Source organism: Papilio xuthus, unplaced genomic scaffold (assembly GCF_000836235.2).
Source record: "Papilio xuthus unplaced genomic scaffold, Pxut_1.1 DF825946.1, whole genome shotgun sequence".
Taxonomy (NCBI): domain Eukaryota; kingdom Metazoa; phylum Arthropoda; class Insecta; order Lepidoptera; family Papilionidae; genus Papilio; species Papilio xuthus.
In genome coordinates, this window is record NW_013532703.1 from 7,463,466 (window position 1) to 7,477,514 (window position 14,049).

A 14,049-nucleotide genomic window follows, 5' to 3' on the forward strand; every position below is an offset into this window, starting at 1 on the left:
ATAACACAACGAATACTACTGATAGCAACCAAAAATAGTGTAGTTATGTACTTTTCTTTGACTTTGTGTACTTATTACGATATGTATGTATTACATTACAAAAATATCAATTTAAAAAAAGGAGACAAACGTCTTAAGTTTGTACATTTAAATTACTGTACAAACATTTTCAATTTTGTCCTAACCTAAAACCATTTCAACATTTAAATATCTCACAACAAAACATATGTTTTCGTCCTATACTTTTGTCAGATCTTGACGTCGCAACTGAGGTACCGCGCTGTCAATCGACAGACTTTCCCTTGTTACAAATGAAACTCTAAATTTTGTAAACAATACATCGGAAAGTCCCAAAATGACTTTTGCATGTTTAAAAAATTTAGGCGTTCATTTGAAATGAGTTATAAAATATTTACAATAACAAGATATAAATACAAGGTGTGCAGTTCAGACTTCAGCGTGCAGCAAGTCAGACACGTGCCTAGTGGAGGGCGTGGCGGCGCTGGGCGTGCTCGGCGTCTTCTGATTGGACAGCGGCGGAGTGGGCGGGTACACCTGCTCCGTGCTCTGTGCTGCACTCTCCTCTCTACTGCTCGTCTGTTCTGATGCTTCCGGTTCATTCTCAGTTAACAGTTGGTACACTTTGTCCTGTGAAAAGAAATTTATATTTTAAGCATGTTTTCAACTTACGCCTTCTAATTGTGTTAAGGGTGGTCATAGTATTCCAAACAGATTTTTCATTGAAAAACTAATTTACAGTGAACATAATATAAGTAAATGCGTGTTGTGTTGCGTATACTAACAAACATATCGAGGGTGACGTTGTGGTGCTGTATGCGGTGGCTCTCGTCGCGGTTGAGGGCGGGGCAGAGCAGCTGCAGGCCGGCGGCGCGCTGCACGAACTCGCCGTCGCCGCCGCGCACCACGCTCGCCCCGCCCGCCGCGCGCACCACACCCACGAACGCGCTCAGCCACTCGTAGCACGCCGACACCGACTCCCAGCTGTAGCCTGCACACCACATTCAACTTATTATAACACAATCATATTATAGACATACCAAAGAACTTTAAATACATACCCATAGTTTGAAACAGAAAGCATATTAATACAAAAGTCAACGTACCCGACACCCTCATAGCGAGTTCCTTGTTGAAAGCGTGTGCCATCGCCGCGGCGGCCACTGTGCTGTATGCGAAGCGGTTAACATCAACATGCAGCACTGCGAGGTCGACCAGCTGTCCGCACACGACGAACTCGAGCGAGGAGTACTGCGGGAAGACGAAGGTGTAGCCGCGCAGAGCGTTCGCGGCCACGTCACTCTCGCCGATGAGCCGCCGTTTGGCACCTCGCGCCTCGCTCGCCACTTGCATGTACACGTTCAGCCATGCGTTGATGGTCAGCGGTGTGATGCTCCACGACAACACCTTCAGAATCAGCAGCTCCTCCAGCAGGATCTCCTCCGTCGTGCAGGCGCCGTCCGTCACGTACGCAAACTCGCTCACTTTGGGTGGGTACACCTCTTCCACTTTTGCCGCGATGAATAAACATGTTATACCTAAAAAAGGGAATGAAAATTACAAAAATTGCCACCTTAGATGTGGCGAGATGTGGGGAATCACAAGTTTTTGATGTAAATTTTAAAGTTATTACTATGACTGTTGTTTTTAACAAACTGATTATGACTAAGTTCAAATTAACCATTAACATCTTTCTATAAGCTTAGTCTACATTTTATGGACGGCAAACATATATCCAAATAAGCCTATAGGGAAATAGCAGACTTTTCATTTCAATTGAAATTTAAAAATGGCATTGGGGAGAAATTTCTTAAATGTGCATGGCGACAAAGTGAGTGCGATATCGCGCCGCGTGTATCAGTGCGTGATATCGCTCGATAAATGTTAATGAAATAAACAGGACTCAATTCTATCTTTATATCACTCGATATGAGATACTTTTGTATTGGTTACGTCATTATCTCCTATTCATTAATTTTCTTTTTTTAATTGATATAAATTTCATATTCCTTCTAAACAATTAACAATATTGTAAATGCCAATGTTTAGATAGATGCATGTTTGTTTGAAGATATCTCAAGAACGGCCGAATAGATCTCCATGAAATCTGGCAAATATATAGAACATAGTCTGAAAGAACACATAGGGTACTAATTATATTTTTAGTAAATTCCGCGCTGCCGGAGTCGCGGGCATCAGCCAGTATATAATATTTTCTTTCAAACTTTAAAGTCGTATAAGACGAAGTAGTTCGTTACTTATATCTTACCTATAAGCTGCAGCCGGCTCTTTGGCAGGTCGTCGGTGTGTGAGAGATACCGGTCGATGTAGTCCACCGTCAAGTGGAACGTCTCCCGGTGAAGCTTGTATACCTCGCACACCTGTAATGCACATACATTGTTATCCTCTTATTATTCCTACACCAGCAGTTCTCAAATTTTCTTGACTTCACTTTTGAGAAGCGAAATTTTTGACGTAACCCTAGATTCTAGGTTTAATTAGTCTTTGCCCTAGGGTTGTACTTTTCTCGCATCCTTCGTTCAGTTCGCGTCCTAACTCTGTTATTTGGAAAGTTTTATTATCTTTAGTAATCTGCCTTGGCTATTAACTATAGTCATAAAAAATTAACGTCTGACGCGTAAAAACGAAGTAGTCGAATACAATTATATTACATGGAATCATTTTAATTTGGTATTGACTAAATCTAATGGCGCTACGATGCGATCAGCCGGGAGACGGTGCGATGTACACTGGGTCGAGTAACGGGAACCCAAGCTGAATCCTTTTTAGGGCTCTTCTTATCTTTACCAAAAATAGCGACAATAATGGCCGATGTAATTGGTGTTGACAAATTTAATTCAAAGACTGATCTTAATAATAAGAAAATCGATTCGTATGTATATTTTTAAAATGTTATGTTAACTCCCGCGCTTTAATGTAATAAAGCGTAATGTGATGGCTCTAGCATAAAAGTTTTGTGCATTTAAATTTTCATATAAATATAAAAATTACAAGCAGTCTTTTGACAATGTTTTTTTTTTAAATACGAGTGGGTTAAGGCATGTGACAGATATAGGGACGAGACGTCAAGATCATACTCTACGTTTCTCTCTACCGTATGGGGGCACAAAAGGTCTACTAACGCATTCCATCTTATCTACCCCAACAAAATAAAGTTTACCAAAGATAATGCTCCTTTATTGGAATCTTCTAATCACATTCACATAAAGAAATTTGAAAAAATCTATCATGAAATTAATGTTTTGACAATTTTTATAATAAAAATATTTAAGGTGACTTAAAAATTTAACTATATTACTCCAAAAATAAATATAGACACTGGTTAGTTAAATACGTGGTTTTAACCATTTGACCGCCGGAGATTGATATTATAGAAGTATGGTTATAAAAGATTATGTACCCTTAAATGTATAATAAATCACCAAAATTGGTTCCTATATAAATACTTTGTGATTATTTGTCGAGATCGCATATCGGAAAGCTACGCATAATCGTATAAGTACGTCAATTTCATTAATTTAATATGTATAATGTCTAAACATCAGATCCGATAAAAGGGTTGAATAATTATTGACGCACTAAGTTTTTTTATGTATGGGTCTTAATTTCAATAACGATTTCTCACTTGATTTTGTGCCAGCTTCTTGAATTCTGTATGTACTCAGACTTCATTAATAACCAACATGAATATTTTTTTAGCATATTTTACATTGGATTTAATTATTTCTTTTTACATAAGATATGTAAAACGAGACGAATAGTTCGTTCACCTGATGGTAATTGATACGCCCTGCTCATAACAATGTGCTACGTGTTCTGCACGATTTTTATATGCAACAAACTAATTTAATAAGGTACAAAAAGCGATTTAGATGCAAAATATTCTTAGCTTTAGTCACAACATCCGTTATAATTTTGAACACAACTAATTGGGTTAATAGTCACTACGAAGTGTAGCCCACTTGTCTCTACTAGTCTGCCAGTAATTAAGGAACGCTGGTTTACACTATTCGGTTGTTATATTCTGGTGTTAACATGTATTACCTAATTTTTTTTTCTTAATTAAGTGAAATGGCATCCTAGAATTTTCCCCTACTATCTAGATAATTTCAATCATTCATTTAAATGTTAAAGGGCAGTCATTATGTGTCGTAATCAAACAATGGTAACGATACTATTACAAAGACTTAATGATAATTGTTCCTAACATATTAATAGATTACGCCAGTTTTTGAGCGAACTTGGATTCGCTATTTTAAAAAATGTACCCACGCGACGTCCGCAAATTACAAATATAACCATAGGTATATTCTCAGAATACTATAGATATAGAAAATTTCGCATTAGTTGCTAAGAAATAAAGATTCTATAATAAATTTTAATTATTTTTTACTTTTGCAATGAAAATAAAAGCGTACGACCTCAATCTTGTCTATGTTAGATGGCGATTTGATCAAAAGATGCAAACAAGAATAATTAGAAATATAAGCAATCATCACGATTTCTTGTCGTGAAGCGGAAATGAATAAAATTGCAACGTCTAATATTTTACAAATTAAATATTATCTACGTGATCAAAATTGGATCAACATAATAATTTGCTTTGTTCGTAACAAAGTACAATATGCAAAGCAGCCATCTTAGAGTAGAGCTACATAGTTTCCGTCCACAATAAGTACAATTTTAATGATAAAGATTATCTTCAACTTAACCAACTTTCTAACTTAATTAACTATTGGCATTAACTTGATTAGTTATATATATAGAGCGCTCAGCTTGCATTAATCTTACTAATATCAAAATGTGAATGTTTGGATGGATGTTTGTCACAAACTATCTCCGGAACTGCTCCTTGGAACTCGCTGTAATTTGGCATAGATGTAGAGCATAGTCTGGAAGAACACATAGGCTACTAATTAAGTTTTTTTAATTTCGCGCGGACGGTGTTACGACAGCTAGTATAGCTATAGTATCTTAACATAGTTCTTAAACTTTTTACAGACTTATCTCTTAACGACTTATACTGATATGTTAACGCATGACTGTAGGAAAGGATCTTGGGAAAAATAAATAAACGCAAGGCATTAGTTCTTAGTTAGACTTTATGTTATTCATCGAATCTCCCGTAATTTCTTACGTTAGATTATAGAAGACCACTGCACCTGTCACTTTTATTAATCGCGAAACAAGATTCTGCCTGAAATATTAGTAATACTAAAACTACAGAGGTTTTATGAAAAGAAATATTACTGAAATATAAATATTACTAAAGTACAAAGATTATACTATCTTTTTTTGCGGTTTACAATACGGATGTAATAACCACAATAGGATAACGATCAGATACATATACCCAGGAAAAGTTAATGCGTCAACGTTTAAAAATAACTTCTAGATGTTACAGTTACAACCTATTCATGGTAAAGATATACAAAAAAATACGGTACCTATTAGGTTATTAAGTTCATTTTTTACTACGACATTCGAAATTGAGTTGTGCCAAATTTATTTGAATCAATAAGACGTAGGAAAATCTCGACGACGGAGGCAGACAAGGTACCTAACTAGATGTTATGTAAAATACATATATACTAGTAATCTAAAATGTAAACGACGCTCAGAGAAAACAGCTTAAACACCTAATAGAATTAGGACACCTAAAGGTGGTTACTACATTTTACTAGTTAAAGATAAAATTTCGTTAACTTTCGGTTAAAACAGATGATTTATACCGAGCGTTTCCATTATGTAATATCCGAATGCGCGATGTTTGATCAATCCGAAAATGTTTAGTTAACAAATATGTAGATTAAAGTATATTAAATTATATACATTGCACCAAAATGGTTCTAGGTTCAAGGTCTTGTGATTACATTACGTTAAATCACTTATAACCTTGATAATATGCATTAACTTAGATATTACTTAGCTATACTATCACTATTAAAGAAATGACACAGCCTCTAAGTATAGTTTTTTGTCACTGAATCTACACTAAGGGACTAAGGAAGATTATTAGACGACGACGACAGTTAAGTCTTCTATTCAATAAGTTCGACAACGTTTTTATAGTTAGTCGAATTCGTCGTAAATAAAAATAGTTACGAATAGATGTATCATTGTTTAAAAAAAATGAATATTTGTAGTATTGATAAAACAAAATGCAACTATGAAATTAGAAAAATAATACAACAAAACGATAGATTAGAGTGCAAACTTGTTGGTTCTGAAGAGGTCAATGTACATTGCAAAAAAGAGGTCAATGATCCCAATGTTACTTCATAGACCCATATATACATGAAACACAATATTTTTTAAACGAACAAACTGCAATACTTACATCTCCTGCTTAAATCAGTTGTAAGCAGCATGAAAATAAATAGTTTGTATATAAATTTAATAACCATATTCATTAAATATTTAAGTTATAAACACAAACAGCAACTATACTAAAGACACTAATATTATATACTGCACAATCCTGAATTAAAAAAAAACATCTCTACGAACAAATTAAGCTTAATATGCTGCTTACCTCATTCAGCCAGTCAAGTAATATAGCTCGCATCCTCAGTTGTAAGTTAGGATGATTGTCAAACATGTTAGGATTTCTCCTCATGCTGGATCTGGCGTCTCCTTCACACATACTTTTCCACAGATCATTCTGGTCTGCCCAGTACAGTCCTGGTAAAGGACATTTTCTTTTTGGTGGAGTGGGGTACTGGTATTTACTTGTACTGCAAGTAAAATTACTTGGATGAAGGGTCTGTTACATAAGACTATTATAAAATTGATAACTCACAGATTTATAAGTGCTTATGTGTATGACCAATAAGAAACTTATATCCTAACTTACCTAGGCCTTTTGTTGGAGTGTGGTGTAGAGTCACCTCTAGCTACATTTTCTAAGGGGCTCAAAACATAATTAGGAAGCTCAGGTATACTCGGTGGGCTTAAAAAGGTATCTGGGTTATATTCTACATCTGTAAACACACTCCTGGGTTGCTCATTGTTTTCATAGTGAGACCCCTCATCATCACTAGAGCAAGATGAAGATTCAACAACTACATTGTGCGCTGGCAAGTCAGTATGCTCCTCTATTTTGGGAGATCTCTTGAGGGGTGGCATATTCTCCACCTCCTATAAAAGAAATTAATCATATTGATATCATTACTTCTGATTTCTAATTAGTGGATGAAAAACAAATAATTAGTGCACCTTACCTCATCATCTGATGAATTTCTCTTCCTCTTGAAGCATGGCCTATTTATATGTCCTTCACTGGAGCTACTGCAAAGATAATATCAAATGTAAACAAAGTCTACCAGGAACTTTTACTATCTGCTTTGGAACACATACATACCCCGTTTGAGCCATCGTAGAGGCGACAAATCAGCTGGCACGGGATCTATGCGGCCTAAAATATGTTCTAATTTAACAATTTATCAACAACATAATATATATCGCCAGAAAAACTACATTAATAGCTTAAATTACCGCATGTCATGTCGAAACCGCAAAATAGGGTTATGTCAGTTGACAAAATTAATCGAGGACAAATTTCCATTTTTTTCGGGGTTGTATAAAAATTCAGAGGTTTTAGAAGACTAAGATAGCAAAAAACATCAAAATAAAATGCATTAAGATGGCTATTTTGGCTTTCGAAAAGACAGCGTGCCCCCTGCTGGTTGGCGGGAGATTTTTTTTCGGAGTCATTTTAAAGCAATAGTAGGCGGAAAATGTGGTGAATTCCTAATTTTATTATCAGAGGAATATACTAATTATGCATTTAGATCATAAAACGACAAAAATATCTAAGTCAGCAGGTAAAATAAATGCCACGAATCCGTCACAATCGCGCGCGAAATCCTCCGTCACCGCCATTAGACACGTCGCAAGCTTGGGTTTCTCGCCCCATCCACTTTAGGAAATTGATATAAATAGCACATTTGCGATACTGTGATAATGTCATATACATCTTTTTTACAAATACTACATAAAATACCGAATTAAAGACTGTTTTACAGGGAATGTCGATGACAGCATAATTGGCAAAGCTTATCGTCGACTGCGGGTTTATAACCTAATTACGTGTAGATTTGATATTTTCTCATAGCTTTTTTCATATAAGAAGATACTGTATATTCTAAGCAACATAAGTAGTTACTTAGTACATACCTGGTCATTCACAAATTGATGCAAATTCTATGGATCAAAAATTCCTTGTTAATGAGAAATCAGTTCTCAATTTATATCACAATTGCACTATTTTTAACACTGTATTTCACAGCTATGATATTAAACGGATGAAAAACGAAGCAAAATACTGCACTTGGAGTAATTAACTGCATTTACATGCTTCTTTTCAGCTTTCCACGGCTCGATTACGCCCGGCTTTCCGCGCGAAAATGTCGCGGTAAAACGTCTAGTCTCTCTGGGTGATTAAATAGCTAACTTCACGATTGTTTCTTCTGAAAACGTTCGTCGTTATCAAATATATTCCTTTACACGACTTGAACACATACCTTTAGTTAAGTTAAAAACCTCTTTATTATTTCGTTTTAAAATAGATTTTTTGTTCTAATAAGCAATATAATTGTGTGCCGCTTAAGTGGGAATATGTCAGTAATATTGAATTAAAGGATAAGAAATAAAATTACTTTTTAAAATGCAATTTTGTGAATTTACGTAAAGTGCTTAGTAAAAATTTCATATGGAAAAATATTTTGATGAGAAAAAACAATAGAATCACTATTTTAAATAAAGGTTTGCAGTCTTTTAGCCAAAATAAAATAATCAGTACGTGACACAGAACGCGAAGTAAAAGGTATTTGCGACGATGTGATTGGGCAAATTCACGCAGTGGTGCCATAATTAAACGGCTTGATTTCGGTATTTTCGTTTGCATGTTGGATAAGCTTCATTAACTAACTTCACGTTACTGTACAGCTGGGCGACAGCTGATAGAAAACCTGCAAGAAAAGTCAATAAGACGCTATCTACGTTGATAACATATTTAGTACAACTCTTTCTTATATGTAACGAACAAGTGAAAAATTTATCTAATACCATGGCGCAACAAAATCTTGCTGTTAAATTATGTGGTGTTCTTCAATCTCAAAGTGAAGATGGTATGTCCCACATTGTTTTATATCATTTAGTATAATTACTGATTGATGACTTAAATAACGAAATTCATTTAATTACAGAGGTAACAGCTAGAGAATGGCGTTTAATAGGGCAAGAGCAAGACGGCTCTCAAGTTTTTACTTGGGTGTCTAACAGAAATGACAAAGAAATTATGAACATTGGTGTATACACCAACAACACAAAAACTTTAACTACACTACATACTTTCGATGAGAAATTGAATATAATACAGGCTTCAGTGAATTCCACGCGCAGCTTGCTTATTTATGTTATTAAAATTCTTCCCAAAGAAGGTGATGAGGTTCAAGAAGCTTTGTATTGCCCATACTTAATATCTTTGCTTCCTGATAAAACTAATGAGCCTGAGGAGGTAGAAGAGGGTTCAACCAGGCAAATTATGGTGCAGTATATATATGGCAAGAGCAAGAAATACAGCCCTGGTATCAGAAATGATAGATTTTTACTATTTAAGCATTTGGAATGTAAGTTTTTCGTTGACAATTTTGATAGCATAAAACCTAGTTATATTTTTAAATGAATTAAACATTTTTATCTTAGTAGAAAGGCTCATTAATATAGCTAATTATTATACAACAGCTTTTATTACTTGTGTCATTAAATTATTGGTTCCATGAAATGTAATATAACATGGGCAATCATTAAATTATCTGTAACTTAATGTTAAAATAGAATTTCTGAGTTTGACTCTAGCTATCTTATTTCAATTATGTATCTCCACTCCATAATTTTCTATCTCTTTCTCCCTTCTAGCCTATGTCTTTTTACCTTTTATTTAAAGTAGTGCATAAACAATGTTCACTATTATTTACTTATATCTTTTTTACCAAATTTGTTGAATGCTTAATGATTTGTTTTACGTATATTAATAATAAATTTTTATTATAATATGAGTGCTAATATTTAGAGGGATGGAGGAATGGTTGTTTGTACCTACAAAGATCCATGCAGCCCTTCTGCATACCTATGCAGAAGGGCTGCATGGATCTTGCTAAAATTTGGCGTAGATGTAGAATATAGTCTGGAAGAACATATAGGCTACTAATTCAGATTTTTTTTCGTAACGTGCGGTTCGGTTGCGGCGACAATTACTTCCTTATAAAGAGTTATAAAATTAAAAGTTGTGAGATCAGAAATAAATACAACTTGTTATTTTATCAGGCATCAAGATATACAGAACACCAATGTTTCTTAATGAATGCAATGATGGTAGTGAGAAGTGGGGCTTTGATGGCATCTATCCTGAACCAGAGACTATTGTGAAGGTATTCTCGTGGGCGCAATGGGATTGTGTCAATCAAGTAAGTAACAATGGTGGAATCAGGAAGCACTTTTACAATCTTTTCCAAGATATTTAGCTATTGCCTACATGTTCCCGTTATTGTTTTAGTTTGAAATTTAAACTGCAAAAATAAATTTACGCTATGTTAAATAAATTATAACTGCAATTTTATCTTTCATGTAAATTAAGTTTTGTTTTAATTTTAGCAGAAAAATGTGACTCATCTTCGATATACCGATATATGATGTCTTCTAGGTGTTGTTCTACATCCATTACCGGCAGCCACAGCAGAGTTTCGCTGAGGGGGAGGAGGTGAAGTCTCCCAGTGAGATGACACCCACTCTCTCCGCGCTGCAGTTCCATGCCGACCTACCTCATGAGACTGTGGTAAACTATTTTTATATTAAAATGGAATTAATAGCTTCTATTTACTCCTCTGAGTTACGGCTGTGAGTTGTTTCTGTTGTTATAAACACTATTTTATATTCAAGTAATCACTTTGGAGTTGAAAATGCTTTGGTAAAGAAAAAGACAACGCTTCTGGTATTGCAGATGTTCGTGGTTGATGAATGCCTCGGTGTTCCCTCTGTTCGTTTGCTAAATTCTCTTATAAAAAGAATGTATTTGAAATTTATATGAATAGTTATCTTATTAGTGTCCCAGTGGGGTTCTACCTTGTTCACTTTTTCTTCCACCGTTATTTTCTACATAAAGATTATGTTACATAAAGTTTTTACTCCAATTATAATATCCGTTTTAAATACAGACACTTTTCTTTTATATTTTTATTAATTAATGTGTTTTGTTAGCTGGTTTGAATCCCATTTTGTATTTGCGCAGATGTTTTACGTCACCAATTTCAGTTATCTATTACGTCCGAAAAGAAATATATATCTATACATAAGTAATTATGTATTTCAGCGAAGATAGTCTTGTTGGAAATCAATTTCTAATAACGTTAATTATACTTTAATATTAAAATGTACGAATGTTTTTAATATCAAATAATTCTATATTTTTATTGACAGAATGCATTATTGTTCGTAAGAACACTAGAACGATTTTAAAGTAACGTGTTGTGCTCAGCTGAACATCCCGCTGAGCCTGCCGCAGGGGGCGGGCGCGGGCGGCGGTGTGGGCGGGGCGGAGGGCGCGGCGTGCGGCTCCTACGAGGACGATGCGGTGCCGCTGCGCGTGCACGACTGCGGCCTCGACCTGCACATCGTGTGTGATGCACGCGGCCTCCTCTGTGTCTGCCATCATTACCTTTATAAGGTAATCCCAAACACTTACAATTTTTTTCTCTAATTTACTTTAAAAACCTACGAGTTAGTCATAGTTTTGGCGACATAAAAACAGTAATAACTTTATAAGATGACTTTCAAATAATTCCATCTTCTATCTCGTGTATTTCTGGTAGCCTCTTGATGATTCTACGACGTCTCTGGTGCTGGAGGACAGCGCGGAGCTGAAGGAGGGCGGCGTGAACTTCGCATACTCGGTGACACTGCTGCACCACGGCTGCGTCGTGCACAGCGTGCTGCCCGATTTGCCTTGGAACCTCGCCAAGTCCCTGCGACCTTCATACACGCTCTACGAAGGTATGTTCTGTATATTGAAGCATTGGCGTAACACTAATGAATTTGTCTTTTAAATATTCCATGCAGTTATTTTAATTTCGATAGTGACCGATAGATTCAACACAATTAGTTTACCTCTTTTGTTGGATGAATAGGATTATTTTTTTATATCATAATAACTCGTACGTGACAGATAACCATCTCCTCGTGCACATTCCAATGCTGTTTACTCACTTGATTGACGTGAGCCTACACCACGAGCCTTGCGCCCACATCGTGATCCCGGTGGAGGCGAGCGAAAGTGGGCCCAGCCTCGCGCCATTGCTGGGCTGGGGCGCCCATACCATGGTCGATATGAATACTCTGGACGTCGTCACCATGCACGTGGCGGAGAAAGACCTCGCTACAACATTTAAGACTACGCCCATTGAGAACAAACTGGCCATCATTCACTACTTGATACAACATGAGGGGAATCTGGACTTGGCTGAGGAAGTACGTTGAATTCGTTTTGTTAATATAACTAACACTCTTTTTTACTATTCTAATCTAGGTCAAAAATGTCCTAGGTAATGGATAAAAAGAAATTGGCCCCTTAAGATGGCAATATTTCTGAAATTCAAAACGACAAAAAATTGTTCTAATACTTTCATAAAGTTATGCAAGATTTTACAGTTTTTTTTTCAAATGTGTGTTGTGGGTATAAATGGTAAGACTTGATCCTTGTTGCAGCTGATGTCGTGGGTGTGCGTGAACCAGGGGGCGGGTCTGTGTGGTGCGGGGGCGGGTGTGGGCGGGCTGCAGCGGCTCATGCAGGAGTACCTGGTGGCGCACACGTACGCCAGCACGCGCCGCGCCCTGCCCGCCGCCGCCCTCACACTGCTGCCCATGCTGCCCTTCACGCTGCATCTCAAGTTCACAGACATCAAGGTGAGTCAAACATATGTTTAAAATTGTGATACATCTTGTAGTAAAATGATCTTTTATTCTAGATAAAGCGGTCTAAGGATCTGTAACTCGTGTCATCTGTATATGTTGATATTTGTATAAAATGAATTAACATCATTATCAACAGTTATAAACCTAATAGTTTTATAATTTACAAGTGTCTCGTTAAATACAATAAATTATCATAAATTTAATGGTGAATTATATAATTTGTGTCAGGTCGGGGAGACGCAGGTGCTGGTGAGCCAGGAGAAGGTGTGGCACAGCGCGGCGGTGGTGCTGTCTCCGCGGCAGCGCGTGTGCCAGTTCGCGGAGGACACGTGGACGCGGCTGTGGGGCGCGCTGACCGCCGCGCCGCGCCCGCGCCTGCGCCCCGCCGACGTGCTCGACAGGCTGCGCGTCTCACTGCACTGCTATCAGGTCTACACTTCCCACTACTGTTCATACACATTATTAATAACTCTTTTTCTGTAGCTTCCAAGGTCAAATATGTAAATACTTTAATGTATGTTATCGCGTCAATGTGATGGTGCAGCCGGAAGCACTGTCACGGTGCAGCACGCCGCTGTCGCCGAGCGCCGGCGCCCCGCTGCCGCCGCGTCGGCCCTCGCTGGCGCCGCACGACGCGCTGCCCTTCTACGAGCTCGACGTGTGCACCGCCAGCCGACAGGAGCACGTCATCGCCGCGGTCAGTATATCAATATAAACTTCTGACATTATTAATTTTTAATACATTTTATTTATTAAATTGCCCTTACCATGTGGGAAGAATTATTCTAGGAACTGTTCTTATGGGATGATGAAAATTATAACTTGGTGAAGGCGGCATAAAATATTTGGTAGTTGATTATTGTGATAGGTTTATTATCTTCCAGATAGTCCTATTGTGTGAGTACTTCTGACTTGATATACAGCATAGAATATTGTAATGATGGTATTGTGTGTGTGTGCGTGCGGGCGGCAGAACCTGCGCGCTGTGAGCGTGCACGTGATGCGGGAGCGTGGCGGGGAGCGGGGTGGCGAGCGGGGCGG

At 37.2% G+C, this 14,049-nt stretch overlaps 2 protein-coding genes across 2 annotated transcripts in view; one reads left to right on the top strand and one right to left on the bottom strand.

Moving 5' to 3' along the window:
• Positions 1 to 157: 157 nt before the first annotated feature.
• On the bottom strand, positions 158 to 8,458 carry Cyce (cyclin E). Its single transcript, XM_013321955.1, has 9 exons — positions 8,218 to 8,458; positions 7,403 to 7,456; positions 7,263 to 7,329; positions 6,896 to 7,179; positions 6,575 to 6,776; positions 2,288 to 2,399; positions 1,125 to 1,556; positions 804 to 1,009; positions 158 to 648 (listed from the first exon to the last, which is right to left on the bottom strand). Exons 2-9 carry the CDS (start codon positions 7,414 to 7,416, stop codon positions 448 to 450), a joined length of 1,518 nt encoding a protein of 505 aa, XP_013177409.1. The 5' UTR covers positions 7,417 to 7,456; positions 8,218 to 8,458; the 3' UTR covers positions 158 to 447.
• Positions 8,459 to 8,992: 534 nt separating this feature from the next.
• Positions 8,993 to 14,049, top strand: part of pigeon (gamma-secretase activating protein pigeon) — a 7,919-nt gene continuing 2,862 nt past the window's right edge. Inside the window, exons 1-11 of the mRNA XM_013322016.1 lie at positions 8,993 to 9,170; positions 9,249 to 9,671; positions 10,369 to 10,508; positions 10,745 to 10,876; positions 11,576 to 11,764; positions 11,910 to 12,090; positions 12,263 to 12,564; positions 12,802 to 12,999; positions 13,237 to 13,437; positions 13,553 to 13,705; positions 13,982 to 14,049. The exon at positions 13,982 to 14,049 is cut by the window's right edge and continues 165 nt beyond it. Coding sequence (XP_013177470.1) covers positions 9,110 to 9,170; positions 9,249 to 9,671; positions 10,369 to 10,508; positions 10,745 to 10,876; positions 11,576 to 11,764; positions 11,910 to 12,090; positions 12,263 to 12,564; positions 12,802 to 12,999; positions 13,237 to 13,437; positions 13,553 to 13,705; positions 13,982 to 14,049 — 2,048 coding nt within the window. The 5' untranslated portion in view covers positions 8,993 to 9,109. The remainder of the gene's footprint in view (positions 9,171 to 9,248; positions 9,672 to 10,368; positions 10,509 to 10,744; positions 10,877 to 11,575; positions 11,765 to 11,909; positions 12,091 to 12,262; positions 12,565 to 12,801; positions 13,000 to 13,236; positions 13,438 to 13,552; positions 13,706 to 13,981) is intronic.